At 37.1% G+C, this 27792-nt stretch overlaps 1 protein-coding gene across 4 annotated transcripts in view; it reads left to right on the forward strand.

Annotated features, from left to right (window-relative positions):
* Positions 1–27792, forward strand: part of TMEM232 (transmembrane protein 232) — a 342108-nt gene that overhangs the window by 183899 nt on the left and 130417 nt on the right. For all 4 annotated transcript variants that reach the window (XM_074382794.1, XM_074382800.1, XM_074382803.1 and 1 more), the window contains one exon: positions 16492–16739. In XM_074382794.1, the coding sequence (XP_074238895.1) occupies positions 16492–16739 (248 nt within the window). The remainder of the gene's footprint in view (positions 1–16491; positions 16740–27792) is intronic.

Below are 27792 nucleotides of genomic sequence, written 5' to 3' on the forward strand. Positions count from 1 at the left end.
CAGGTTTGTCAAAGATCAGATGGTTGTAGATGTGTGGCATTATTTCTGAGGCCTCTGTTCTGTTCCATTGGTCTATATCTCTGTTTTGGTACCAGTACCATGCTGTTTTGATGATCGAAGGCATGTACTATAGTTTGAAGTCAGGTAGCATGAAGCGTCCAGCTTTTTTTTTTTTTTTTGTCTTTTTGCTTAGGATTTTCTTGGCTAGCTTGGTTCCTTTCTTGTTCCATATGAAATTTAAGGTGCTTTTTTTTTCAATTCCATGAAGAAAGTCAGTGATAGCTTGATGGAGATAGCATTGAATCTATAAATTACTTTGGGCAGTATGGCCATTTCATGATATTGATTCTTCCTAACCATGGGCATGGAATGTTTTCCATCTGTTTGTGTCCTCTCCTATTTCCTTGAACAATGGTTTGTAGTTCTCCTTGAAGAGGTCCTTCACATTCCTTGTTAGTTGTATTCCTAGGTATTTTATTCTCTTTGTAGCAATTATGAATGAGAGTTCACTCATGATTTGACTCTCTGTTTGTCTAGTACTGGTGTATAGGAATGCTTGTGATTTCTGCACCTTGATTTTGTATCCTGAGACTTTGCTGAAGTTGCTTATCATAAGGAGATTTTGGGCTGAGATGATGGGGTTTTCTAAATATACAATCATATTGTCTGCAAATAGAGACAATTTGACTTCCTCCTTTCCTAATTGAATACCTTTATTTCTTTTTCTTGCCTGATTTCCCTGGACAGAACTTCCAATACTTTGTTGAATAGGAGTGGTGAGAGAAGGCATCCTTGCCTAGTGCCAGTTTTCAAAGGAAATGCTTCTAGTTTTTTCCCATTCAGTATAATATTGACTATGGGTTTGTCTTATTATTTTGAGATACATTCCATCAATACCTAGTTTATTGAGAGTTTGTAGCATAAAGGGCTGTTGAATTTTGTCAAAGGCCTTCTCTGCACCTATTGAGATAACCACGTGGTTTTTGTCTTTGGTTCTGTTTATGTGATGGATTACATTTTAGATTTGCATATGTTGAAGCAGCCTTGCATTCCAGGGTTAAAGCTGACTTGATCGTGATGGATAAGCTTTTTGATGTGTTGTTGAGTTTAGTTAGCCAGTATTTTATTGAGGATTTTCACATCAATCGTCATCATGGATATTGGCCTGAAATTTCTTTTTTGAGTTGTGTCTCTACCAGGTTTTGGTATCAGGATGGTGTTGGTCTCATAAAATGAGTTAGGTAGGATTCCCTCTTTTTATATTGGTTGGAATAGTTTCAGAACTGGTACCATTGTACCAATTCCTCTTTGTATCTCTGGTAGAATTTGGCTGTGACCCCATCTGGTTCTGGACTTTTTTTTTTGTTGGTAGGCTATTAATTGCTGCCTCAATTTCAGATCTTGTTATTGGTCTATTCAGGGATTCAACTTCTTCCTGGTTTTTGTCTTGGGAGATTGTAAGTTTCCATGAATTTATCCATTTATTTTGTTTTTTAAAAATTATACCATTTCATGCTACCCTCTTTAGTTGTTGCTGTTTACACATTCTTTTACTGTTACCTATTACCTCTGATTTTACAAAATAAATTCCTGAAATCTAATGTAAATAAATTTTGTATTTTTCTGGATCACAAAATTGTCTTAATGATATTTTAACTCCATTTATGCCCCTTACTTACACAATTATTCTCTTTAGCATTTTAATTATATGTATGTGTATGTGAATGTGTTTGTGTATGTGTGTATGTGCATGTGTGTGTGTTTATAGACACCAGCATATTATTATTACTTTATGTAATCAATATTCTTCAAGCTTACCCACATATTGAAAAATTTTTTCCCTTACTGTTCTTCCTGGAATTCTTGAATCTATGACCTTCTGTATGGTATTATTTTTATTCTGCTCAAAGGAAACACTTGTAGCCCTTTAGTGAGCATCTACTGATGTTGAATTGTCAATTTTTATTTTTATTTGAGCAGCCTTTTTTTTTTTTTTTTTTTTTTTTTTGAGATGGAGTCTAGTTCTGTCACCCAGGCTGGAGTGCAGCTGCACGATCTTGGCTCACTGTAACCTTCACTTTCTGGGTTCAAGCAATTCTCCTGACTCAGCCTCCTGAGTACCTGGGACTATAGGCATGCGCCACAATGCCCAGACAATTTTTGTATTTTTAATAGAAACAGGATCTCACTATGCTGGCCAGGCTGGTCTCGAACTCCTGACCCCAAGTGATCTGTCCAACTTAGCCTCCCAAAGTGCTGGGCTTAAAGGTGTGAGCCACTACACCCAGCTGAGAAACTTTTTATTCAATTTGATTTTGAAGCATGATTTCATTGACTAAGAATGATATATTGTCATAGATGAAACATAAAATTAGGTGTCTATTTGCTGTGTTTATTTTTCTCCTATCCAGTGTTTTTATTTGCATCATTTTTATGGCTTTGGTTATAAAATATTTTTTCCATTTTATTATTAGATGGTATTTTCCTAATGTCAAATGCAGTATTAACATGTCTGTACTAGGTCTTAGGAGTACTAATGTCAAAACTAACTTCCTCAAATTTTCCATATATAATTATTCAAAAGACTAAAGTGATTAGCATCTGTGCAGGTCTCAGTCTTTCTTTCTGTCTTCCTTGTGCTTGGTTGTTACTCCTTTGTGATTTTCTACTTTCCTGAGTTTCACAGTTAAAATTTCTTCCCTCTCACGCCTAATTTTATTGAGTAAAAGAAACAATACTGGTTTACATTTTTTAAAGCTACTTTCTTAGGGAAATTAATAATGCCAACTTAGACCAAGTTAAACAGCTAAATGCCACATAAACAAATAATACAAAACAAGACAAAATGATCACATTTGCTCTATAGGTAAGATGTTTTAGAAAAATTAAAATTTGAATTTATTAAAGTTGTATTTTATTACCTGAAATGGTCAGAATATGTTCTTTTTATTTTTAAAATTTTATTTATTTTTATTATTATACTTTAAGTTCTGGGGTACATGTGCAGAATGTGCATGCTTTTTACATAGGTGTACACGTGCAATGGTGGTTTGCTGCATCCATCACCCCATCATCTACCTTAGGTATTTTTCCTAATGCTATCCCTTCCCTAGACCCCCACCCCCTAACAGGCCCTGGTGAGTGATGTTCCCCTTCCTGTGTCCATGTGTTCTCACTGTTTAACACTCACTTATGAAAACACACGGTGTTTGGTTTTCTGTCATTGTGTCAGTTTGCTGAGAATGATCGTTCCCAGCTTTGTCCATGTCCCTGCAAAGGACATGAACTTGTCCATTTTTATAACTGCCTAGTATTCCATGGTGTATATGTGTCACATTTTCTTTATCTATAAGTTAAATTAAGCACATCTTAAAGGTGTGCTTAATTTTACAAGTAAAACTTTAGTATAATATATTTGAGGTACCTCTCTCTCTCTCTCTCTCTGCACTACTGTGGCAACACTTATTTTCCATAATAAAACTCCAAAGTTTGGTTATTTATTTCTAAATATTCTTATATTTCCTTAATAACTTGCTAATTCCCCAAATCACTTAAAATGATTTATATTATTTTCCTGTGGTACCACTTTGGACAAGTTCTATGGTATAAACTATATAGAAGCTTTCATTTCACAAGGATTTAAAAACTTAAGTCTTCAGATGCTCTCTTATTACTCCACGTGAAACTTCTATAAAACACCTGTACAGTGAAGTCTTGTGCCTCAGATACTTTGATCTAAAAAAAAATATGTATTCCACTGTTATTTATTTCAAATGACTATGTTTAAAGCACAACTGTTGTTCTTTCTCTCCTTTCCTAATTTGCTTCAAAAACCTTTTGTTATACAATAGTAGTATTATCTACATAGAGTAACACATAACTTTATTTGTAAACTATCGTACATTATAATGTGAAGGAATTATTTCATAAGGATTGATTATAATGGACTCTTTATGGAATTAGGTAGAATTTTTCTCTTTTTATTCTTTAAAATAAATATGCAATTTATATGATAAACTGTTGAATTTCATAAATACAATATTTAATTTAATACTTAAATGTATCTACACACTGGTAAATCCATTCCTAACTAAATTATCTACTCTCTACATTATCTACTTTTCCTACATTATCTACTCTCATCTTGTATGTCTTTTATTCATGATAACAATTTATCATCTACAACTCTTGTTATATTTGTTCACAAAATTTGATGCTTCTTGGAGGTTGGAGGAGAGGTGAAATATTTAATAAGCATATTTGAAATAAAAAACATTTCTGAATAGATCCTGAAACATGAGCCCTTCAAGTGACAAATTCAATATAAACCCAACTGTTGCCTGAGTATCTGGAAAAGAAATTAAAAACTGTCATATACTCACAGTGGCATAATAAACAAATGTAAATTGAGTGCTTTGTTTGAAATACTTCCAGGGAGACTTGCAATGAGCAAGGTTTCTCTGTATAGGCAATTCAGCAGCATATGCTGGCACATCTAGGAAAAGTCATCATGTATAAGTATTTTCTGCCATCTGCTATATGACCTAAAATATCAAAAATAAATATGTAGAACTAAAATGAATATGTGACTTTATTCAGAGTACCTTTGATTCATCAGGTAAAGCACTTTGTTGTTAACATTTTATGGTGCAATATTTAAAGCAAAATTTGTTTTTATTCTTAATGATATTTCCATATCCCTAATGTACTCTGTAGTGCAGCAAAACAGAACAAACAACAGGATTAGTGTCGATTTTCTCAGTGCCTATTTCTCTCCTCCACATGTGGCTTTACTTTTGACATAAATGGAGATGGTGTGGAAAGCGAGCTGTTCTTTTGGACAAGTGTAGATCCTTAAATACTTACCAATAGGATGCCGATGTAACAAATACATTATTTTAAGAAAACAAAATATAATATTGTAATATAACAAAATAATAAACAGTTTTTGTAGTGCCTTTATCATGCACCAGGCACTGTACAAAGTATCTTTTATATACATATATCATGTATATTAACTCATTTGAGTCCCACAGCTCTCCTACCACCATTATCGTCCATGCAGATCCAGGATCTGAGTTTTAAACAGGATAAAATGAGGTGCTCATGGTGGGGGCACTGTGAGTGAGCTTGACTCAAAGGCTCTGCCATTTCTACTGTTTCATGCTTTCTCTAAAATTAAATATAAACAAGGAACTAACATTTATTGAAACATTTCTGTGTGCTAGAGATGGTACTAGAAAATATATGCTTTTTGTTTCATCTTTACTATAAACTTGTGAAGTAAAATATTTTCATAATTCCACTTCAGGGATAAGGAACCATATTCAGAGAGGTTAAGGAACTTGTGCAAGATCACATGACTAGCAAGAGGGAAAATGGATATTCCCATTTAGTCCCTTCTTTTCCTTCTTTCCATTTGAAGGATATTAGTCCTTCTTAAAACCATAATGTACATACAAAGATAGGGCCTGAGATACTACACTGATAATATGCTCCCAGGTACTGGCAATAAAAATGGTCCAATGACTATGATTTTAGTAGGAAGAAATTACTCATGCTGTTCTCCTTTGTGAGCTTTTGTAACTTGGATAAAAAATAGTATTTTGATATTATTAATGAGTCATTTAAACTTTGAAGTTTAAGAAAAAAATTATTTTCAAAAACAAGTTAAATATTTCAGCAAGATTACTTAAGGAAAGGTAAAGACATCTTAAAAAGAGAGAGACTGAGAGAAGGGAAGAGAATTTGTAGCAAACTGCTGCAATGGTTTGAAGTTCTTTTTCTTTTATGTCAAAAATAATGTGAGTTAGCTCAAATTTTGTTGTGTTTGCTACCTTTCTCTAATTATTGGTGGAAAATTCAGAACTTTGGAAAGGCTTTTTTTTTTTTTTTTTTTTTTTTTTTTGGTATGTGTGTATTGCTACTACATCCTAATTCCTTAACATTTTCTTCCTTCATTCATGCTGGGTTTTGCCATCTTTATTCTCAAAACAAAGGCAAAATATAAGCTTCTGTTCCTGGCTCTGGTTAAAATATACATGTGAAAGAAATAGGCTCAAGAATATCACTTTTCCAATTTTAATAGTAAATCAATAAAGTTAACATAGATATTTTTTAAATTCCTGTTTGTTTTTTAAGAAAAATAAATGTCATGTTCTAGTAATGTGAAAATAAAAGGAAACCCAAAATTTTTGTGATCTTCATAGGGATCACTGAAAAATAAGAACACATAATTACAATGTAAATAAACAGTTAAAGATGGTGTTTGAAATAATGTTTATTGCCAGGCTAAATAGTAGTAAATTTATAAATTTGGAATCTGTTATAAAAGATGGCCATTATACTTCTCAAGAAGTATAGACAAATTTATGCATATATGGTATTCAAGACTCTTAATATCATAACATTAGACTAATGGCTTTAGGAGAAGAAGGAAGATAACTATAGAAGATGACTCTAGAAGTAGAATAATAATCCTATTTTATACATTTGCTAATATAAAAGTTATGTTGTAACCAAATTGTTTTGGCACGGCAGAAGTTGGGTAGTCTTCCTGGGTTGGTGGTGGGAGTTGCTGTAAAGGCCAGAGCTCTAGTGCTCTGTCCTAGTGAAGACCTGAAAGGCACTAATATCTGTTGATCTTCTCACTATCTACAAGACAGGTCATCCTAAATGATCTATGTTAACTTCCACAAAACTAAAAGGTATCTGTTATCCCCATGTCACAGATGAAAAACAAGCCAGAACTAAACTAAACACAAAAGAGTCCTGAATAAGTTAACTAAAGTTTTTCAAGTTTACATTCTTAATTAGTAAGTGGTAGAGACACACCTGATTTCAGATCTTTCATAGTGCACATCCCATATCCTTCCTGGCAACTTCTTGCAAGAAAACAAACACTCAAAGCCTTTCATAAATAAGGAAAGTATACATTTGACTGAAATTTCAGACTACATTTCTATTAGACAGAGGGCTTAGACATCAATGAAGGATAGAAATTTACCTGGGCTTCTAACAAGAGAACCATAGAGAAGGATGTGGGAATATCTTCGTTTTGCTGAGCAGCTGGCATCTGAATCTATAGCCTCTCCTGCTTTAGAGGGAAGAAGGTGAGTAGTAGTCAAATGAGACATGGTAACATGAACATGGTAATACAGATTTTACTGGTGGAGGGTCTTCACTACAACTTCTGCCATGCCAAAACAATTTGGAGGTCTTGGTGTTTTGAACAAAGAATTGGACAAAATGCACGAAGCAAGGAAAGAACGAAGCAACAAAGCAGGGATTTATCGAAAACGAAAGTACACTTCTCAGGGTGCAAGCTGGCTCAAGAAAGCAGCTCAAGAACCCTGATTACAGAATTTTCTGGGGTTCAAAATACCCTCTAAAGGTTTCCCATTACTTACTTGGTGTACGCTCTATGTAAATGAAGTAGTGCCAATGATCAGTCTGATTGGTTGTGGGAGGGGACTAATCAGAGGTACTTTACATTTTTCATCTGCAATGCTGAAGGGGAGAGGAGTTGCAGAGGGAATAGCCTCCAGTCCTTTTGTTAGTTGGGCATGAAAAGTTGGAGTTTTCCTTTTGATTTAGTTCCAGAAAGTCAGCATGAATTGGCCTTAAGTTCCCTGCCTTCGGACTCTATTCTCTTGCCTCATTTCCCCCCTCAGACACATGATCCCCATAGACCTTTATGGGAAGCAGAGGGATTGATGTGATGGTCTTTCTTCTGTAATGCTGACTTGGACTTGGGCTTAGTCCCTACCTATTGGGGATCGTGAAACTTTCACTCTGCTCTGTCTAATGGAGACAGGGTAGCTTTTTGATGACTGGAGATAGTGTCTTCACCTGAAACTGCTGGAAGCCTTGTCACATGATCATTGGAAGATTGATGGTTTCCAGATGAGAGGAAATGAATTTGGTTAAAAGATTTAATGGGAACTTCATAGGCTGGATACATATGCTGTAAGAAATGTTTGTTATAGAAATGAATTAAAACATTCAGCTTAGTACAAAGGAAGTGATACTATCCATTTGGAAGCAGGCAATTAAAGTGCAAAAATAGTTTTAAAAAGTCTACTATTATTCAGCCTACAGTAACTATGCAACAAAGACACCAAGGAAAGTTGGTAGGCATGTACTTATCTTTTGGCTGTCTTCTAAACAGGTACTTCAGGTCTGCCACAGGTCCACAGGTGTAGTGGCTGATGGCAGCTTGAGGTTTCAGGTCTGGGGCTTCAGATATGTCAAACTTGATCCTTGAAAGGTGTATTCAACTATCTAATCTTAGTACTTTACAGAAATCGTGGCCAGTATTACTGAAAATGGTGCCTTCCATTTGGGTTGTAATTGTTGAATAGGTGATCTCTTTTTCCATGTTTCAACAAATACCTCATCTCTCGGCCTGGTTTAGGGTTGCTGGTTACTTCCTGGTGTGGGAAACGTTTGAATTTCAAACTTTCGTAAAGCCTGCTGAAATTGTCCTAGGTTAACCAGGTATTTTACTGAACTGGCTGTTTCTGGATCAGTAATTGAATCATTAGTTTAGAATGGCCTTCCAGATAACATTTCTTGTGGACTTACATTTTTGCTCTAGAAGTATTATGGTTCCTTACAAGGGCTACAGGCAGTAAGGTGACCCAAGTTTCTAATTCCTGACATTGCTTAGCTAACAGTCATTTTAGAGTTCAGATAGCCCTTTCTATTTTCCCGGAGGATTGAGGCCTCCATGCTGAATATAAATAATATTTGATTATGAGAGCTTTAGCAACTCCTTGAGTTATTTGGGAGATAAAGGACAGGCCTTTATCACTCTGGAGTCTCTCAAGCAACCTAAACTGGGAGATTATTTCTTTTAAGAGAAACTTTATAACCTCATTAACCTTCTCTGTTCTGTTAGAGTAAACTTCAACCCAACCAGTAAAGGTATCTATTAGCACTAACAAAAACTTCCACCCTCTGAGAGCTGGCACATGGGTTAAATCTAATGGCCAGTCTTCCCCTGGATAAGTTCCTCCTCTCTGGACTGGTTCTATTAGAGGAGGTATTCTGTTTCCTGAGTTGTTAAGTACACACAATGAGCATGCTTGACAGACATGCTTAACCACTGAAGTTAAGTTAGGCCTAATGAAGAGTCTGTTAACCATGGCCAGGCTGGCATCTCTCACCATATGGAAAGAGTCATGCAGGGTTTTTTTTTTTTTTTTTTTTTTTTTGATTCTCCATTGGGCTGTTTGAGGGAGATATACTTTTGATCCCTGTTTTTGTCTCTCTTGCTCCTTTATTAGCTATTTCTGTTGGGATTTCAGCCTGAAGGCTGTGGCTGTGTCTTCTCTGTCAGCCTTGCTGTTCTCTCGTGCTTTAGGGGTTAAGTCCCTTTGGTGCCCCCTACAATGAATTATACTTATGGTCTTTGGCAGGTGTATGCTTTTAATAGCTGAAGAATTTCAGGCTTTATAGGAGAGTGTTTGCTAGTTAGTAGTCCCCTTTCTTTCCAGACTGTAGCATGAGAATAAACCACAAGGAATGCATACATAGATTCTGTATAGATGTTAAGTTTTTTACCTCATCCCAATGCTGCTGAGGTAAGACTAAGGCTTTCAGCCTTTTGTACTGATATGCTAGGAGGCAGAGTCTGGGCTTCAGTGCTGTTACGATTTACTGTTGTGTATCCAGCTCAGGTGCTCCCCATTTGCCATGAAACTACTGCTGCCTGTAAACCAGTTATCCTCAGAATCTGGGAGATGCTGGTCTTTTAAATCAGGCTGGCTAACATATGTATGTGCAATGACCTGCTTCTCTCAGTTCCAGGGTCCATTCCATTAGCTAGTTTTCAGGCCCCTTTATTGCTTCATGCTGGGACTTTGCTATGATCCAAAAATGTGGTATTCATATTCTGCAAAACACAGCCATTACCCCAAAAGAATGAAGCTGTTGCTTGATGTGGGGAGGCCCCAAACCACATATGGCTTGCACTCATTCTGGGGATATTTTCCAGGATCTGGGTGTGAAGACATACCCTAAATATTGAATCTGTTGAAGGGTATTCTGAGCCTTCTTTTTGGACTCTTTGTGTTCTCTGTCTGCCAGGAAATTCAATGTTTTTTTGTAGTATTTTGTTCAGAAGCTTCCTGGGTTGGGCTACAGAAGGTCAGCCGCAAGCTGGAGTATATTCCCATTTTCCAACTGCAGATCCTCAGAGCCCTCTCTAAGGCCTGGGCATAGAAATGGGGCCTGTCCCAACAACCTGGAGGGGGAGCACTGTCCGAGTGTATTGTTGTTTTTCTCTGGTATTAAGGTTTTTCCATTCAAAGGCAAAAAGATACTAGGACTCTGGTGCCAGAGGAATAGAGAAGAAAACACCTTTTAGGTCTAGCACTGAGAACCATTTAGTATCTTCTGGCACCTGAGCCAGAAGGGTATATGGATTTGCCACCAATGGGCGTACAGAGATAACAGCCCCATTAATTATTCTGAGGTCCTGTACTAACATGTAGTAAACCTTCAGTATTTCCCCCGAAGCTTTAGAATGGGTAAGACGGGGGTACTGCAGGGAGAATTGCAGGATTTTAGTAGCCTTTGGGCAAGTAATACCTCAACTATGGGTGCTAGGCCTTTTCTTGCTTCCAGCTTAATTATGTATTGTTTTTGACTTGGAAAATTGCTTGGGTCTTTAAGCTGTATTTTGACTGGCACTGCTGTTTTAGCCTTCCCTGTGTTTCTAGTATACCATGCCAGTGGGTTATCCTATTTACTAATGTAATCTAGAACATTGGCTGTATTTTGGCTGTTAGCAATTCTGCCAGGTGATGCTTACATTGTAGTAGTGCCCCTATTTTAACCATAATATCTCTTCCCAACAGGGAGATTGGGCAGTTTGGTACTACTAGAAATTCCTATTGGAAGATTTGTTTCTCAAATTGACAAATCAAAGGAGAAAAGAATCTTTTTTGTGGCTTTCCTTTCATTCCTATAACGTTCATGGACTGTGAGAAAAGCTTTACACAAAAGCAGTGAGAACAGAGTTTTGTTTTGTTTTGTTTTGTTTTTGCCCCTCTATTAAAAAAAAAAAAAAAAAAAAAAAAGAAAGAAAGAAAGAAAGAAAGAAAAAGAAAAAGAAAAAAAACCCCACTAAATTTGGCTGTCCATGATGTCCAGAATTACCTGGGGCTCCTCAGTAGTAATTACAGTGTTCCTGGACAGGGGCAGTGAGGAAGACCCTGGGCCCTTTCAGTCTTCATCTAATTCCTGCTTTTGTGCTGCTAGAGTTTTGCCTGACTGAACCCCTTAGTGGGAGCAGCGGCAGTCAGTCCTTCAGTGACAGGGTTCATAATGGGTGCCCTGACATTTTCAACAGGGGCCTGGTGGTGACTTAGTATAGTCCTTTGCCCAATGCTCTATTTTTATTTTTATTTTTTTGCATGTGAAGCAAAAGCCTTTGCTGGTATTATACTTACGGCCCTTCAGGTTTCCCGTAGCTGCTCTTTAGTCATTCAGGGCATTGCCAAAGATGGCTGCCGTAATTTTGGTCTACCATCTTTCTTTACTCTGTTCCTAGTTTTCTTCTTCCAGGTCACGATTGTTACATACCATAAAAGCAGTATCAAAACCTGATTTTGATTAGTTTGTGGCTGCATCAGTAGCTTTTAAACTTAAATCTAATATCTGTGGTAGATTGGGTAATCAGATGCTGTGCCATTAATATTTTGTCTTTGGAAAAGGAAGAGTCCAGAGTTAGCATATTTTGTAAAGGCTTCCTCCAGCCTGCCATAAAACGTGACTGGATTTTCCTTCTTGGCTTGTGTTACTTTTTAAAATTTATCATTATTTACTACCTTAGTGATTCCCAATCTCATTCCTCCAAGAAAAGCCTCAAGAAATTCAGCCCAGTTGTTCATTCCCATGGGGGTGTTATAGTCCCAATTAGGATCAATAGCGGAGACTGTATTTGGGCCCAAGTGATTGCCGTGAGGGCTTTAAGTGAATAAATCATCTGCTTCCCCATGAGTGGCCTCAAATGTTTTATCTTTTTTCCAAGGGGATGCAACAGGTTGCTAGAATAAATTGAATATATCTCCATGAGAGAACAAAGGCTAAGGCCAAAGTTTGAAAAGCTTCTGAAAATTTCCTGGGATTCTTGAAATAGCTTTCTAGCTTTTCCTTATATTGTTGTATATCAGTTATAGAGAAGGGGACCTGCACTGGTACTGGCTCCTCAGCTACTGCTACTTCCCTAAGGAGTAGCAGGGCTGGAGGGAGAGTTAAATACAGTGTTCCCCTTCCAGTGTGAGGGGGACTTAGTAGGGTTCCTAGTGTTTGGGGTTTAGTCTCAAGAGCACTTGGCAAGGGGCTGTATGGAGGCAGTTGCTGTTCATACTGAGAGACAGACTTTCTTTTAAGGGGCTGGTTCTGGGAGTTTTGCAGATCGTAGGTTTTGGTATAGGATCGTGAAGATCTGTATATAAGGGGTTTCTGACCATTTGACCTGCATCTTGCAAAATAGGTCTGATTGCAGGATGGTGTCATAATTAAGACTACCATTGACTGCGCATTGTTTCAGTCTGGGCACCTCATATTGGGGCCAAACAGTGTTGCAGAAAAAAAAAATATGTTTTCTCTTTAGATTATCAGGGTCAAATTGATTCCTATGGTGGAGGATGCAGCCAAGTAGGGAATCAGGTGGAATAGATGGAGAATTGCCCATAGTGGTCTGGAAAAGAGAGTAGGACTTTAAAGAGTGAAGGGTTTATCAACTGACCCAAGTGATGCCAGAGACATCGTCCTGGAAAAATTCTGGCCCGACTGGAGTCCCCAGGGGCATTCACCATTTGGGCCCTGTCTTGGTCTGTCAGACATCTCTGACCTTAGATGAGGGCTGGCGCTTCTTTGGAATGGTTCCCTCCACCACTGATGACCCATTATGAGATTTCCTTAAGGTTTTTCTAGCCCACTTAAAGCAATCCCTCTACTTTCTAAATTTAGACAAGAAATTCACATTAGATTGTAAATCAGTTCCTGCATAACTTCTCTTTTATGAATACCTGCCATGCTACTAGGAGGAGCTACTAGGAAACAGCTGCTGAAATACTAAAAAAGAAAAAAAAGTAAAAGGACTCAGGTCCCTTACTCGAACCCACTGGTGGCAGTCAAGTGCTTCCACATGGAAACCTTTTAGTTTCTCCAGAGATCGACCCCAGCCAGAAACATGCAGTACGCTCTGTGTTTAGGCATTGCACACCAAGGATCCCAAATTGGAAAGGAAGAGAGAGAAAACAAAGACTCCCCTGTATGGAATAGAAAGGAAAAGGGGAAAGGAGAAACAGAAATCCGAGATCCAAAGTCCTATGCAAATAATTACTTAATCTGCTGTCAGTCTGATTGGTTATGGAAAAGGACCAACCAGAGGTACTTTCAGTTTTTATTTGCCACACAGAAAAGCAGAGGTTGCAAGGAGAGTAGCTTCTGTTCCTTTTCTAACTTTGGCAAGGAAAGTTGGGATTTTTATTTTGATTTAGTTCTAAGAAGTCAGTGTGAATTGGCTTTAGGTTCCCTTTCTCCAGATCCTATTCTCCTGCCTTACAGGGTAATGTTATCTTTGATTACGATGTATTTTACCAGAAATTATATCATGAGAAAACATCACTTTGTTTTGGTTCGTCTGTTTAGTCATTCATTTATTCATTCATAACTGTCTTAGTAAATCTAGAGCTCACTGTAATATCTTAATTTGTGCAATACTGTTGAGTAAAGAAAGGAGGAGCTCTTTTTTGGTGGCGTCACTATTTTTTAACCTTTAAAAATTTTTCTACACTGAAGAATAAAATTGTATACATTTATTGTGTGAAACATTGCAGGCAAGTTTTGGAGTATGTGGGAGCCCTTAGCTTGATCCCCAGTGGGCTCCAGGCTTTTGGTTTCCTACTCTCAAGAATGGGAGAAGGGACCACAATGGGTGCACTTGTAAAGTAAATACTGGACCCTAAAAGCATTTGCAGAAAGTGATTTATTTAGGTAGAGAAAGAGAAAAAGGAGAGGAAGAAAGAAAGCTTCCACGAGAGACTGTGTGGAAGGGGACCCCAGAGGGGAAATCTGCCTTGATGAGGGAGACAGGGAGTTTTAACCTGGGAGGAATTCCCACCTTTTCCAATCCACCCCCGTCATCCACTAATGAAAAGAGTTCCTTTAAACTTCCGCTGGAGTGATTGACTTGTGACCTTTTCTCACGCCCACAAAAATTAAACAGAGATTGTACCATCTCCAGGATGGAGAGATATGGCGGGGGTGGGGGGGCATGGCACTGGGAAGTTTTTGCCCTTAAAACTACGCCCCCTTGTGGACCCAGGAAGAGAACACATTCCCTCCTTATGACGTTTTAAATATATATACATTGTGAAATGGTCAAATTGAGCTAATTAACAAATGCGTAAGCGCACATTTTTATTATTTCTGTTGAGAACACAGTCTGCTCTCAGCATTTTTCAAGATATGATGTATTTGCATTAACTGTAGTCAGCATGTTGTACATTAGATTTCTCGAATTTATTTCTCCTATCTAACTGAAATCTTTTGACCAACATCTCCCCAGCCCTTCACCCCTCAGCCCCTGGTAAACACCAACCTACTGTACTTCTATGAGATAAACGTTTTAGATTCTACAGATAAGTGAGATCATGTGATATTTGTCTTTGTGTGCCTGGTTTATTTCACTTAGCAGGATGTCCCCCAGGTTCATCCATGTTGTTAAAAATGACAGAATTTTCTTCTATTTTTATAGCTGAATACTATCCCATTGTGTATATATACCACATTTTGTTTATCCACTCATCGATTGATGGACACTTAGCTTGATTTTACAGCTTGGCTGTTAAGAGTAATGTTGCAATAAACATGACCGTGCAGCTCTCTCTTTGACATACTGATTTTCTTTTGTTTATACCCAGTAGTGGGATTACTGAATCATATGCTTGCTTACTTGTGTGATTTTTCACCTTATCCTTTTTCAGTATTTTTATTTTCATGTCACTGTTTCTCATCCTCTATGACTTTCAAGATAACACATATTTGCATACCTGCCTTTTGCTATTTTTCTCATTGCTTTAACTGTTTTTCTTTCAGTCTATATCCTGAGACTATACTCATTTTTTTGCACTATAATTCTGTCTAAATAATTCAATAATCTTTCAGCAGTAATTTAATTGAACCAGGCCTAATTTTAGAACCCAAAAGAGGTTAAGTTAGATGTTGATATACAGAAAACATTTTCTGTTCTTATCTTTCCTCTCACAAGATTGATATGCATCTGAAATAAATCCTGAGTGACTGGTAATGAGCTCCCTGAAGACAGATAATACTCAATGAAATTGTAAAAAAAAAATGAAAAAAGGAAGCATCCAACTTATTTACAAGAAAAGGAGTTAACAGTATGAACATATTGTGAAAATAAAAAAATTGTAACATATGCCATTTTACTTACATTTTCATTTATTATTACTGATTCCAGCCAAGAAAAACATGCCTCTGGCCATTTTAAAAGAAGTAATTAAAAATTAGTCCTGAACATTATCAAACATAAATAGGAAATTTCAGAAAATAGCTCTTTCCTGAATAAATATTGCTTAAGTGATGGAAAATTGTTATATTTTTTTTAGTTTTTGGTGTTAGAACATATTCAATATAATCAAAATCAAAATCTAAAACATCTTCAATTTAAGCAAAATGCAAAGCTCTTATTTGCTTTTCACTTACAATTTTTGCTTTATAAAAATGTTCTATTTGGCCAGATGTGGTGGCTCACGCCTGTAATTCCAGCACTTTGGGAGACTGAGGCAGGCGGATCACCTGAGATCAGGAGTTTGAGACCAGCCTGGCCAACATGATGAAATCCCATCTTTACTAAAAATAACAAAAAATAGTCAGGCATGATGGTGCACACCTGTAATCTCAGCTACTTGGGAGGCTGAGATAGGAGAATCACTCATACCTGGGAATTAGAGGTTGCAGTGAGCCAAGATTGCACCATCGCACTGCAGCCTGGGTGGCAGAGGGAGACTCCATCTCAAAAAAGAAAGAAAAATAAATGCTCTGTTGATATCAAGAAGAGTTTAGGTTGTGCATAAAAAATAAAAGTCCCATTTAATAAAATGTGCATTACTTCAACTGATTGCTTAATTTCTTATTAAATGAAATTTCAGAATGCTTATGAAATTCTTACATGGCAAGTATACCAAATTTAAAATAAAAATTATACAATTTTCAAAATTTTAAGACTGAATGCATTAATGTTTACTTATTTCACTGAAAGTTTGTTGTTATGATTTTTGAAATCTTTTGGAAAACTGCATTTTTTTCTTATAAAGACTATTTTTAACAGGAAGAATGCAATATTACTCAAAGTAAATAAACATACTTTTAAAAAATTTAATAATACATGATTTTTTAAATCCTATTTAATCCTGTTTCAACTGATTCCTTTCTCTTTTCTTTCAACAGGCTGAGTTAAATGATCCAACAGATCCTTTCACTAGGTACAGTACAAAAATTTCATCAAATGTAAGAGAAGAAGTTTTCTCCAAATATATTGGGTGGAGGATTACCAGCACTCTTTCCAAACTCTTCTTTCCCCCATTTGATGCCTGTGTTCTTCCTTTGAAGAAATCATCAATAAAACAAGATCAAAAGAAATATCCAAATAAAAAGCCGAAGTCCGTGAAAAAGAAAGTTCTACCTTTTACTGTAAGGTAAAGAGAAGTACTGATAATTTTTATAATACATTATAATTCAAAATCACAAAAATTATAGATAATCATGTGGCACATTATTTAACTCAGTTTCTCTTCTTCAACTCAAATGTTGGTTCCATCACCTCCTAGGTAGCCTATCACTGAGGAAGTTCCTCCCTTCTCAGAAACTCTTTCTTCATGTTTATAATGGGTATTATTACATAATACAAATCAATGTCAATGTAAATCATGTGTGGGAAATACTGACTTAAGGCAGAAACGAAATCATTCAATATTCAAAGTTTTAATACCCTATTTTATGTGTATATACATACATATATGTATACATAATTGATATGTATTTAACATATCTAAGAGTCTTGAATATAGTGTCTTCAAAGAATGGTAGTTATGAGGCTAACTAGATTTTATGTTTCAACTCCTCATAAATTTTTTTCAAAGGACTCCAGGGAACATTGGACATAGGAACAATTTATTAAAGTTAATAATTTTCAAATTTATTTATCAGTTCTTCAATGGTAGATTTGTTTCAGATTCTTAGGGTCCCTGTTAACTATTTTAACATACACAGAATGTTAAGATGTTAAAAGTCACTTTTAGACAGATTTTAAAAATAGATGAAAAATTACTCCTGATATATAACACAGGCCTTATTTTACATTGTAGATCTCTTAGTAAAGCTTTAATCAAGATGGAAACTTTTTATTTACTCTTTAACCCAAGTCATTTGAAGAGTATATTGTTATATGTTTTCCTACTAATTTTAAGTATCACTCTAAAGTCAGCTTTCCTTGTATTTTAAATAATTTTTTATATGTTTGGTACTCTGTTGAGCAATTCATTCCTGATAGACTGTGATCGATTAATAGACTGCGCATTGATTTTGATTTTGCCATTCTGGATTTTTTTGTTAATTTTACCTGCTATATATTGTTCTGTTTGGCTTTGTCTTTGTGTCTTTTTTGCAATCTAATCTAAAAGCCTTTGTTCCTAGCTTAGAGAAATTTAACCCAGTGAATAAACTTAGCTGGCCTAAATAGTTGCTGAAAATGTATCTGTAAACTTAAACCTAACTGTAAGTTTTATTCAATTCCTGAATATATACTTTCTTATGTATTTATTTTTATTTATTTTTCACTTGTATCAGATATTTTAAATACCTGCTGAATATTTAAAAATATGTTGTATTTGCCTCCAAAGATGAGAAATTGGATTAATATGTAAAATCACTTATCCTTTATAACTTGCCACAGTGTATTCCTGTGTTTACAAAGTCTAGTAGGATATGTGACTCTCTTTCCTTTGTAGGATCTCTCCACTTTGTTAAGAAAACCTGTACATACTCTCTTTCATACTTTTTCATGAAAAATGCTCCAAAATCCTGTACATTAAAGGTAGAAAGTTAAAGCCTCTTTAGATTATAGGCCCTTCTTTCCCTGGTTTACCCCCATCATAGGTAACAACATCAGTAATTGCTGTGTATCCTTTCAAGTTCTATAAAATGTAAATATAATACATTATTGGTATTTTTAATTTTTCCCCTTCATTTTAACATGAAAGCTAGCATAGTAAACATAATATTTGGAATCTTGCATTTGTCATTTAGGCTCATTTCAGATAAATTTTCCATTCCAATACATGAAGAATTTTCTAATTACTATTTTTTAATCAGAAAAATTTTCCTCATTGCAGAGCTTATAACTTGCAGTGAATGCCAAGAACAAAGTACTCACAGAGTTCCAGCTGAGCAGGGACAGGGGATAGCTCTTCCTAGAGAGTCCGCCCCAGCATCTGTCCACCAAATATTTATTGAAAGGGCTTGTATTAACTACAAACATCCACTAGATGGTCATTTGAGGTGGGTTACTGAGGCATCTGTGACCTTGTACACACTCAAACTGCATTCTCAGGAGGCTGTTTTCAGCATTCCTTATCACACCACACACTCCACTCCCTGTCCTGTTTTCAGGGTCAAGGAGTTTCATTCCCATGCACAAATAACATACACACAGTGCCTCAGTATTTTTCTATGCCCTGACCTCAAATGATATGTACATAAGACTTAAGTTGCCGTGCACCCCCCACATCTCCTCCTTCTTTAATTCTTAGAGCATGCTGGTCATCCAAAGCAAGGTAAGCTTCTAGTGTTCTTCCCTGGTCATAGATGCGTCGGGTGGCAGCACCGAGTCATGTGCAGATGCCTAGCAAAAAAGAGTAAGTATAGCAGCCATCACCCAAATGTGTATGGTTAACCCAGACAACCAAGTGTTCACGTTTAACCATTGGAAGCCTTTCATAATTGCCGAAAAGTACTTGTTTGTAATTGCTGCGACCATTCTTCAAGTTGATTCTTTAATTCACACTGAAAAGTGGAAATTTGAGAAGACAAATGGTCACAATAAGCCCCTTGTAGATGTGCTTTCCTGAATAACTGCGAGGTAGAATCTCCCTCCCAGTTCCAGGTTAAATTTACAGGCAGCCACAATTCTGCACGCCATTTTAAAATTATGACATAGGTTATATTTAACTGGGTAACATTTTGATGAAACAAGCACATAGCATACCACCTACTGGAAGAGACTTTAATACTATAAAAGGATAGATTCTTCTCTATATTAGGAATACCTTACAGAAGTATATAGGGGTGGATAATACAAATCAGGACTATATCAGTAACATTATTCTGCAAAAAGAAGATATAGTTGCTGCCACTAATAATGTACTCACCATGTGAAAGAATTTGTTCAAAAAAAGAGATGTACTTATCTCCAAATTTGAGTATCAGCAGGGCTTAAAGCTGGTTTCCATTTTAGTTGTAATATTGGCCCTCAAAGTCCATACTGTGACCAGGTGATAGAACTATTGGAGGGACTCCCAAATCCAATAGTCTGATTTGCAGGCATAAGATAACCATGGGGACCTCAATCAAGTAAGGTGCCATTATCATAGAGAGGCCCAATGGATGGCATCGAACTTATATTGTCAGTCCCTACTCAGATGGCATATGGGAAGATCACGCACTTATGTAGCTTCATTAAAGACCGTAGTAAGATTAGTAGTAACAGCAGAAATAAAGGTCAAATCTGTAAGTTTAGCATCCTTTTGGGCTGATAGTAAAGACACTCCTGAGGAATGAGAGTAACACACCTAGGTGCTATTCCAGAAAACTAAGAGAGGGATAACTAGACAATAAAGTCAAGGAATCATTAAGTTTAATTCACTTAAAATTTTCAGTTAAGGGTAAGACAGGGGCATCTATCTACCTGTGCAAGAAGTATCATTAGATGACAAAGGCGGGTCAGCATCCCACCATGTAATAACATTACAAACGGGGGTTTAGAACATGACTCCAATAAACACGTTCTTGAGCCGATCCCACTTGGTAAAGGACAAGAATTACCAGCCACCCTAACATCCACGTCTATCTTACTTTCTCAGAAGTTTCCCCAGTTACCACCAGATACATAAGAAAGCACTTCTCTGCAGCTGCATGGCTTCCACGGCAGCAAGCTCGATAGTTTCTTGTTGATCCAATTTCTTTAGCTGTCTTCAATCAAGTGATGTCAGATGACTTCTGAGTCATTACCGTCATTGCTGGTCGATTCTCCAGTGACAAGTTATGTTCTCAAGAAGAGAGCCCCAAATTCCCCATTTTTTGTTTATTAAGATATATTTTAAGTGTTTGATGAGCTCATTTAACAATGGCCTAACCGGGTGAGCTATAGGAAATACCAGTTTTGTATTCTATGTGTTCAAGTGGCAATGCATGTGTAAGTTGAGCACTAAGATAGTAAATTCCATTATCAGTTTTTGTAGAAGACCTAAAGTTATAATAGATCCAAACAAATGAGCAATTGCATCTTTAGTTCAGAGGGGTAGCATGTATTAAGCTTGTATAAGTGTCCACGGTAACGTGGAGAAATTTGAAATGTTTGAAAGGTGGATACTGACTAACGTTAGTTTGCTAGACAGCATTAGGCACCAGACCTCGTTGGTTGGCACTAAACTTTAAGGAAAAAGGAGAGCGAGAACGCTGTTGTCAATCAGAACTAGTTTTAATAATTATGTGAACTTGAGCAAGTGGTAAATGAAAGCGTTGTTTAAGATGGCAGACATTCTGATGATAAAAGGCATGATCAGCTTGAGCTTGCAAAAAAGCAGGCAAGTCTGCAAACCACATTTGTGGTCATACCAGAGCATCAGCTTGACCACTCCCTTTCAATAAAGGACCAGGTAACCTAGAATGAAAGTGAATATGTGTGATGTAAAGATGGTGACAATGGGCACAGAGGAGCTCTTTCGCTGTAAGAAACAAAGCTAGTAGAGATCATTAGTAATGCCTTTCACATGTGCAACATTTAAATGAGTAATACTATACACCACGTAAGCAGAATCACTAACTACATTTATGTCTTGGTGAGGAAAAGTTTGTAAAGCCAACATTAGGATACATATCTCCACCTGTTGTGTATTTTTAAAATGTTCCTGGATTTTGTGTTGCCAATTTTGCATGGCAACTTGCCACACTATAGCTGTCTTTTCAGTTTTTTCTGAACCATTTGTAAAGACATGGTGGCATGAAACAAAAGCTTAGAGACAATAGATACAAATTTAACAGGCTTAGTTTGTAAAAAGTTTAGGAGCTTAGAGGCTGGTAAATGGAAGCTGATATTACCAATAAAGTCAGCCATTGCTACTTGCCAATCAAGATCACAAGCTAAAAGAGTATGAACTTGTTCCTTATCAAATGGTAGGAAACATAGCAGGGTCATATCCTGATAACTAGATGAAATGTTGACATTTCTTTATGAGAAGAGAAGCTATTAAATCTGTGGTCTTTTGTATATGTTTAGCGGGTTTATAAGACAGGCACATAACATATAAAATATAGAAATGTCAAAATATAAAGCCTACCTGTTAAACTAAAGCATGGAAGGGATGGATAATTTAAGTGATTTTTACCATATTTTGGCCTTTGAAAGTCATTAGAATGTGACTGCAAGTCACCAGGATAATAAACCTGCATTGATTTAGCTTAAGTGTGTAAAAAAAAATTTTTTTTTTTAATATCCTTAGGTGCTAGCCATTTTTCTGCATTAGTCTTTAGCTGGAATGTTCTTAGAGGTGAGCTTGGAAAAGTAGGGCGTGACTGGTTTTTTCCCATCTGCTCCGGGCCCTTAGGCAGCCTCTCTTTTTAACAGTCTGCCACCTGTTGCTGCCCTTATACTACAAGTAGCAGCAGGAGGCCTGAAAATGACCAGGTGGTAAAGTGCGTGTCTAAGCGCAGAGGCAGGAAGCAAGAGGGTAGCAGGCTGGGAGAAGACCACTCCCCTCATCCTCCAGGCTACCTACGCTTGAAGCCAACCCTGGAAGGTAAGGTACTGAAAATATACTGGGCTTTTTATTATTTTTACTACCCCCAAGTGGAGAGGCTCAGGGGAGGAGCCGACATGCAGCACAGGGTCTGCTTTGAAGTTTCCAGCCAGTGTTTTTAAACATTGTATAAAAAAGCGAAACAAACATTCCTTACTGCTGCGTCTATCTTCTGAAGATGAAGGCAGCTGTAAGAACTCCTCCACCTCAGCCCAGTTAGCATTTAACATATGGTTACGGGAGAGCACCCCTTACTAGCAGTCTCCCCAGAGCTCTGTACTCTAGGCTGCTCCACACCTCTCTGCCCACCTTAGACTAATAAGGTCAGGGACGCACATAGACTGTTTCTTAGCCTTTTCCCTAGGGGGCCGGGAAGACAAGAAATTGTTAACTGGGACATATGAGGGGTGGCAGGGAAGGGCAGAAGTAGGAAAAGCAGCAGGATAGCAAGCAGCAGGCCACTTTCTGGGCACTCTTACTAAGGCACGAGACCATGGCGAGGAGGATTCTCAGGACTGGGCTGGAGCTGCCTGCAGCCACCTGGGGACTCAGTCTGTGCCTCTTGGTCTCCCCTTCATCATCAAAAACCCAGAAAGGGGCAACTTGCCTAGACTACCGGTGACTAAATGGGCACTCCATGGCATTTTAACAACTCTCCTGCTCCAGGCCTCTGGGCAGCAAGAAATCCAGAGCTATCTGGGATAAAACTCAGGAGGCAGCGTGCAACTTTTTCTTTATACTCCAGGGAAACAGAAAAAAGATAAGGCAGAAAGGCCGATGCTGGAAGTAGGAAGTGAGAACTTGCATATTAGGAAGACAATTATAATCAGCCACTTTTCTTGCCTCCGGGAGGCATTTTCCAGCAGGGAAGTTTGTCAAGGAGACATGGCCACCAATCATATAGATGTTTACTGACAGGCGGTCTTATCTAAGAACTGTCTTCGGGGCGGCCTCCAATCTCCTTAAGGGAGTGGGAGGCGCAGTTGGCTGAACGGGGCCAACAGATGCAGTCCCTTCAAAGGTGGAGGAAAAGAGGGCAATAGCTTTTCTACAGGGGGAGGAAAACGCTCCAGTCGGTCTTTATCCTCACTGGAAAAATATCTCTTCTTTATTTCCCATAGAAGAGAATAAAGGGATAGAGAAGTCTCTCCCTGTTGTTCTGGTTTCTGTTTTTCCTTCTCCTTTAAATCTCCTGAATTCTCTTCAGGTGGAGAAGATGGGGGTCTGACTCATTGCATTCTGGCAGATAAATACAACACAGAGCATACCAGTGCTCAGGTGGTTAAAATAGTAACATTAGTAAAATGACCTTTCTTATATCTTATATCCTCTTCTCAGGCAGCGACCTACTTGCTCCCATAACTCTAAATCTAAGGTTCCTTGATCAGGAAATCAAGGGCATTCCTGCCAAATTAAGAGCATAAGCTTGCTAGAGCCCCAGGCTCTACAGTGCACTGGATAGCTTTAAGGAGCTGTTACACTGTTCTAAAAAGAAAATACTTTCTGCTCTTCGGTCATTTCTTGACCCATGATAACCTAGCCCCTGATATTTTACGCGTGTGTCCCATCTTGCTGATGGGAGTCAGGAGTGTCCCTTTCCAGGATTCCCCAAAATTTGATGAGCTCATCACCTTCACGTGTAAATTCAAGGTGATTACTTTGGGGGCACCAGTTGGAGAGCTTACAGCTTGCAGTGAATGCAAAGAATGAAGTACTCAGACAGTTCCAGCTGAGCAGGGATAGTGGGTAGCTCTTCCAAGAGTCCACCCCAGCATCTGTCCACCAGGTATTTATTGAAAGGGCTTGAATTAACTACAAACATCCACTAGATGGTCATTTGAGGTGGGTTACTGAGGCACGTGTGACCTTGGGCACACTCAAACTGCATTCTCAGGAGGCTGTTTTCAGCATGCATTATCACACCACACACCCCACTCTCCTGTTTTCACGATCAAGGAGTTTCATTCCTATGCACAAATAGCATAAACATTGCCTCAGTATTTTTCCATGCTCCGACCTCAAATGACATGTACGTAAGCTTGAATATGTTGTCATGTGTTCCCCACACTTATTATGAATGTATCATAATTTATTTAAGCAGTTTTCTATTGGGTGGCAATTGGGTTGTTTTAGATTTCCTGTGTACTAGAAACAATGCCACAAAGAGTAACCATGTACATGTGTCTTTTAACACACGTGGAAGAATGCCTGTAGGATAAATTCTCAGAAGTGTAATTTCTGGGTCAAAGTGTGTATGACTTTGTAATGTTATTACATATTTCCCAGTGCCTTGCAGAGGAGTTGCCTAACTTTATATCCTCACCAGCAATATCTAAGAGTGCCTGTTGTTCTTTAGTCTTCCCAATGAGGGTGTTAAACACTTGGGTTTCTAAATATGGTGTCATCTTTAGCATTTAATTTTGTTAAGTAGTTTGGACACCTTTTGTATGTTAATAGAGCCTTTTGCTTTTTCTTTATTTGGAAATCATTTCTTTTGCCCATTTTTTATTGGATTTTTGTCTATACAAAAACTGAGGACTATATTAGTCTATATGACTCTGTCTATGGTAAGAGCTACCAATATTTATTTTTTCTTATCATTTTTTATCTTTTAATGTTGATTATAGCACTTTTTTGGCCATATAATCATTTTTCTATGTTTTATAGAATCTATTTGTTAATTTTTCTCTGTGGTGTATGGATTTTTCTGTTCGATTTAGGAAAACAGTTTTCAGCCTAAGTTTAAAAGTGACAAAATTTGACAAAATGTGACAAACATTATCTTTTACTATTGTTAAGTATTCGTTATGTACATTGTAAGTATTGGTCCTTTTTTTTTTTTTTTTTTTTGGTGTATGGCATGAGGTATAGTTCCATCTGCCTATTCACTTGTCTCAAAAATATTTATTGAGTCATCCATCTCCCTTTAACACTTTTCTTGATTTTAATTGCCAACATTTTCAAATACTAAATTCCCATTTATTTTGTGTTTCCTTCTGAATTTTTGATTCTAGACCTTTATTCTAAGCTGTTCTAACCATGAGTCTGTATTTGGGCTGTATAATATATTTTAATATATAGTTTTAATGATTTTCTTTTATATTTAATAGGGCTAGTTCTATATTGCTGGTTCTTTACATTTTTTCCTATTTTTCCATTCATTTTTATATCAAATTTAGAATTAGTTTGTCTAATTCCAACAACCTAGTTGTATATTTACTCACATCACTTAAAACATTTAAATTAACTTTAGAAAAATTAACACTCCCAAGATGTTGAGATATAACATCTCTAACAATATGACATGTATTTCCACTTCTTTAATATTTCTTTTGAGTTCTTCAGTAGTGTTAAAATATTTTCACATATGCCTTGCATTTTTCTTTTTTTTTTTTTTTTTTTTTTTTTTTTGAGGCGGAGTTTCACTCTTGTTACCCAGGCTGGAGTGCAATGGCGCGATCTCGGCTCACCGCAACCTCCGCCTCCTGGGTTCAGGCAATTCTCCCGCCTCAGCCTCCTGAGTAGCTGGGATTACAGGCACGCACCACCATGCCCAGCTAATTTTTTGTATTTTTAGTAGAGACGGGGTTTCACCATGTTGACCAGGATGGTCTCGATCTCTCGACCTTGTGATCCACCCGCCTCGGCCTCCCAAAGTGCTGGGATTACAGGCTTGAGCCACCGCGCCCGGCCCGCCTTGCATTTTTCTTATGGTTATTTGTAGGTACTTTATCTGTTTTGCAGCTAATGCAAATTGTTTTCTCCAAATGTAGCTTCTGATAGGTTTCCCTTTTATAAAATTTTCAAAGCTATTGCTTTCTGTGGATTAATTTTGTACTCTACTAACTTGGCTAATTCACATATAATTTAAGTTTTCTAGATTCACAATTCTGTCAGGTATAAATAATTTATTTTCTCCTTCCTGATTTTTATACTTAAACTTTTTTCTTTTATGTATTTTATTGGCTAAGTATACCTAGTAAAATATTGATTAAAAATAGTGAGGATTGACACTTTTTTTCTCTTTTCTTATTGTTATGAAGAAAACTTCTAGTGTTTTCCAGTTAATCATGATGCTGGCTTTAGGAATAAGAAAGATGCATTTTCTTATGTTCATTAAGCAATTTTATATATATATATATATATATATATATATATATATATATATATATATAAACCTGAGCTATCTAGAAGAAACTCATTTTAGATTTAAAGACACATAGGCTGTAAATGAAGAATGGAAAATAACATTTCATGCAAATGCTGACCAGAAAAAGCAGGGTGGCTATATTTACATCAGATAAAATAGATGTTGAGTCAAAAACTGTCGCAAAAAAGAGGTCATTACATAATGATAAACGGATTAACCAACCAGAAATATGTAACAATTATAAATATATATGTACCCAACATAAGAGCATCTAAATATGTAAATCAAATATTGACAGAATTGGAGAAATAGAAATACAAAACAGTAGATGACATCAATAACCAGCATTCAAATAATGGATAGAACAAGCAGATAAAAGAACAATAAGCAAATACTGAACTTCAGCAATACTATAGACCAAATGAACCTAATGGACATAAAGGACATTCTATCCAACAGCAGCAGAATATACACTCATATCACATGCCATAGAACTTTCTCCAGCATAGATCACGTTAGGTCACAAGCACGTCTTAACAAATTCAAAAAGATGGGAATTATATCACGTTTCTCTTCCAGTCACAATATATGAAACTAGAAATCAATAGCAGAACTAAACTAAAAAATTTAGAAATATGTAGAAATTTTCCTTTTTTCTTTCTTTCTCTCTCTGTTTCCTCTTTCTCACTTTTTTTTTTCTTTGACAGAGTCTTGCTCTGTCACTCAGACTAGAGTGCAGTAGCATGATCTGGGTTCACTGCAACCTCTGCCTCTTAAGTTCAAGCAGTTCTTCTGCCTCAGCCTCCTGTGTAGCTGGCTGGGACTATAGGCGGGCTCCACCATGTCCAGCTAATTTTTGTATTTTCAGTAGAGATGGGGTTTCACCGTATCGGCCAGGCTGGTCTCAAACTCGTGATCTCATGATCTGTCTATCTCAGCTTCCCAAAGTGCTGGTATTACAGGCATGAGCCACCACACCTGGCCTCCCACCCTATTTTATTTTTTGGACAGGGTCTTTCTCTGTCTCCCAGGCTGGAGTGCAATGGTGCAAGCATGGCTTACTGCAGCTTTGACCTGTTGGTCTCAAGCAGTATTCCCACCTTAATTTCCTGAGTAGCTGGGACCACAGATGTATGACACCACACTCAGCTAGGTTTTTAAAAAATATTTTTGTAGAGACAGGGCCTAGCTATGTTGCCCAGGCTGGTCTCAAACTCAGGGGCTCAAGCAATCCTCTGGCTTTGACCTCCCAAACTGCTTGGGATTATAAGCATGACTCATCATGCTAGGTCTTTATGTAGAAATTAAACAATACACTTTTGAGCAGCCCTTGTTTCAAAGAATAAATTTTTAAAAATTAGGCAATGTCTTGAGTAAAATGGAAATGAAAACACAACATACTAAAACTTATGGATGCAGCAACAGCAGTACTAAGAGGGGCATTTATTTTTGATAAATACATTTTAAAAATCTCAAACAGCCTAAATTTACATCCCAAGATTCTAGAAAAAGAAAAAATTAAGCTCA

This window comes from Saimiri boliviensis, chromosome 1, assembly GCF_048565385.1.
Source record: "Saimiri boliviensis isolate mSaiBol1 chromosome 1, mSaiBol1.pri, whole genome shotgun sequence".
NCBI lineage: Eukaryota > Metazoa > Chordata > Mammalia > Primates > Cebidae > Saimiri > Saimiri boliviensis.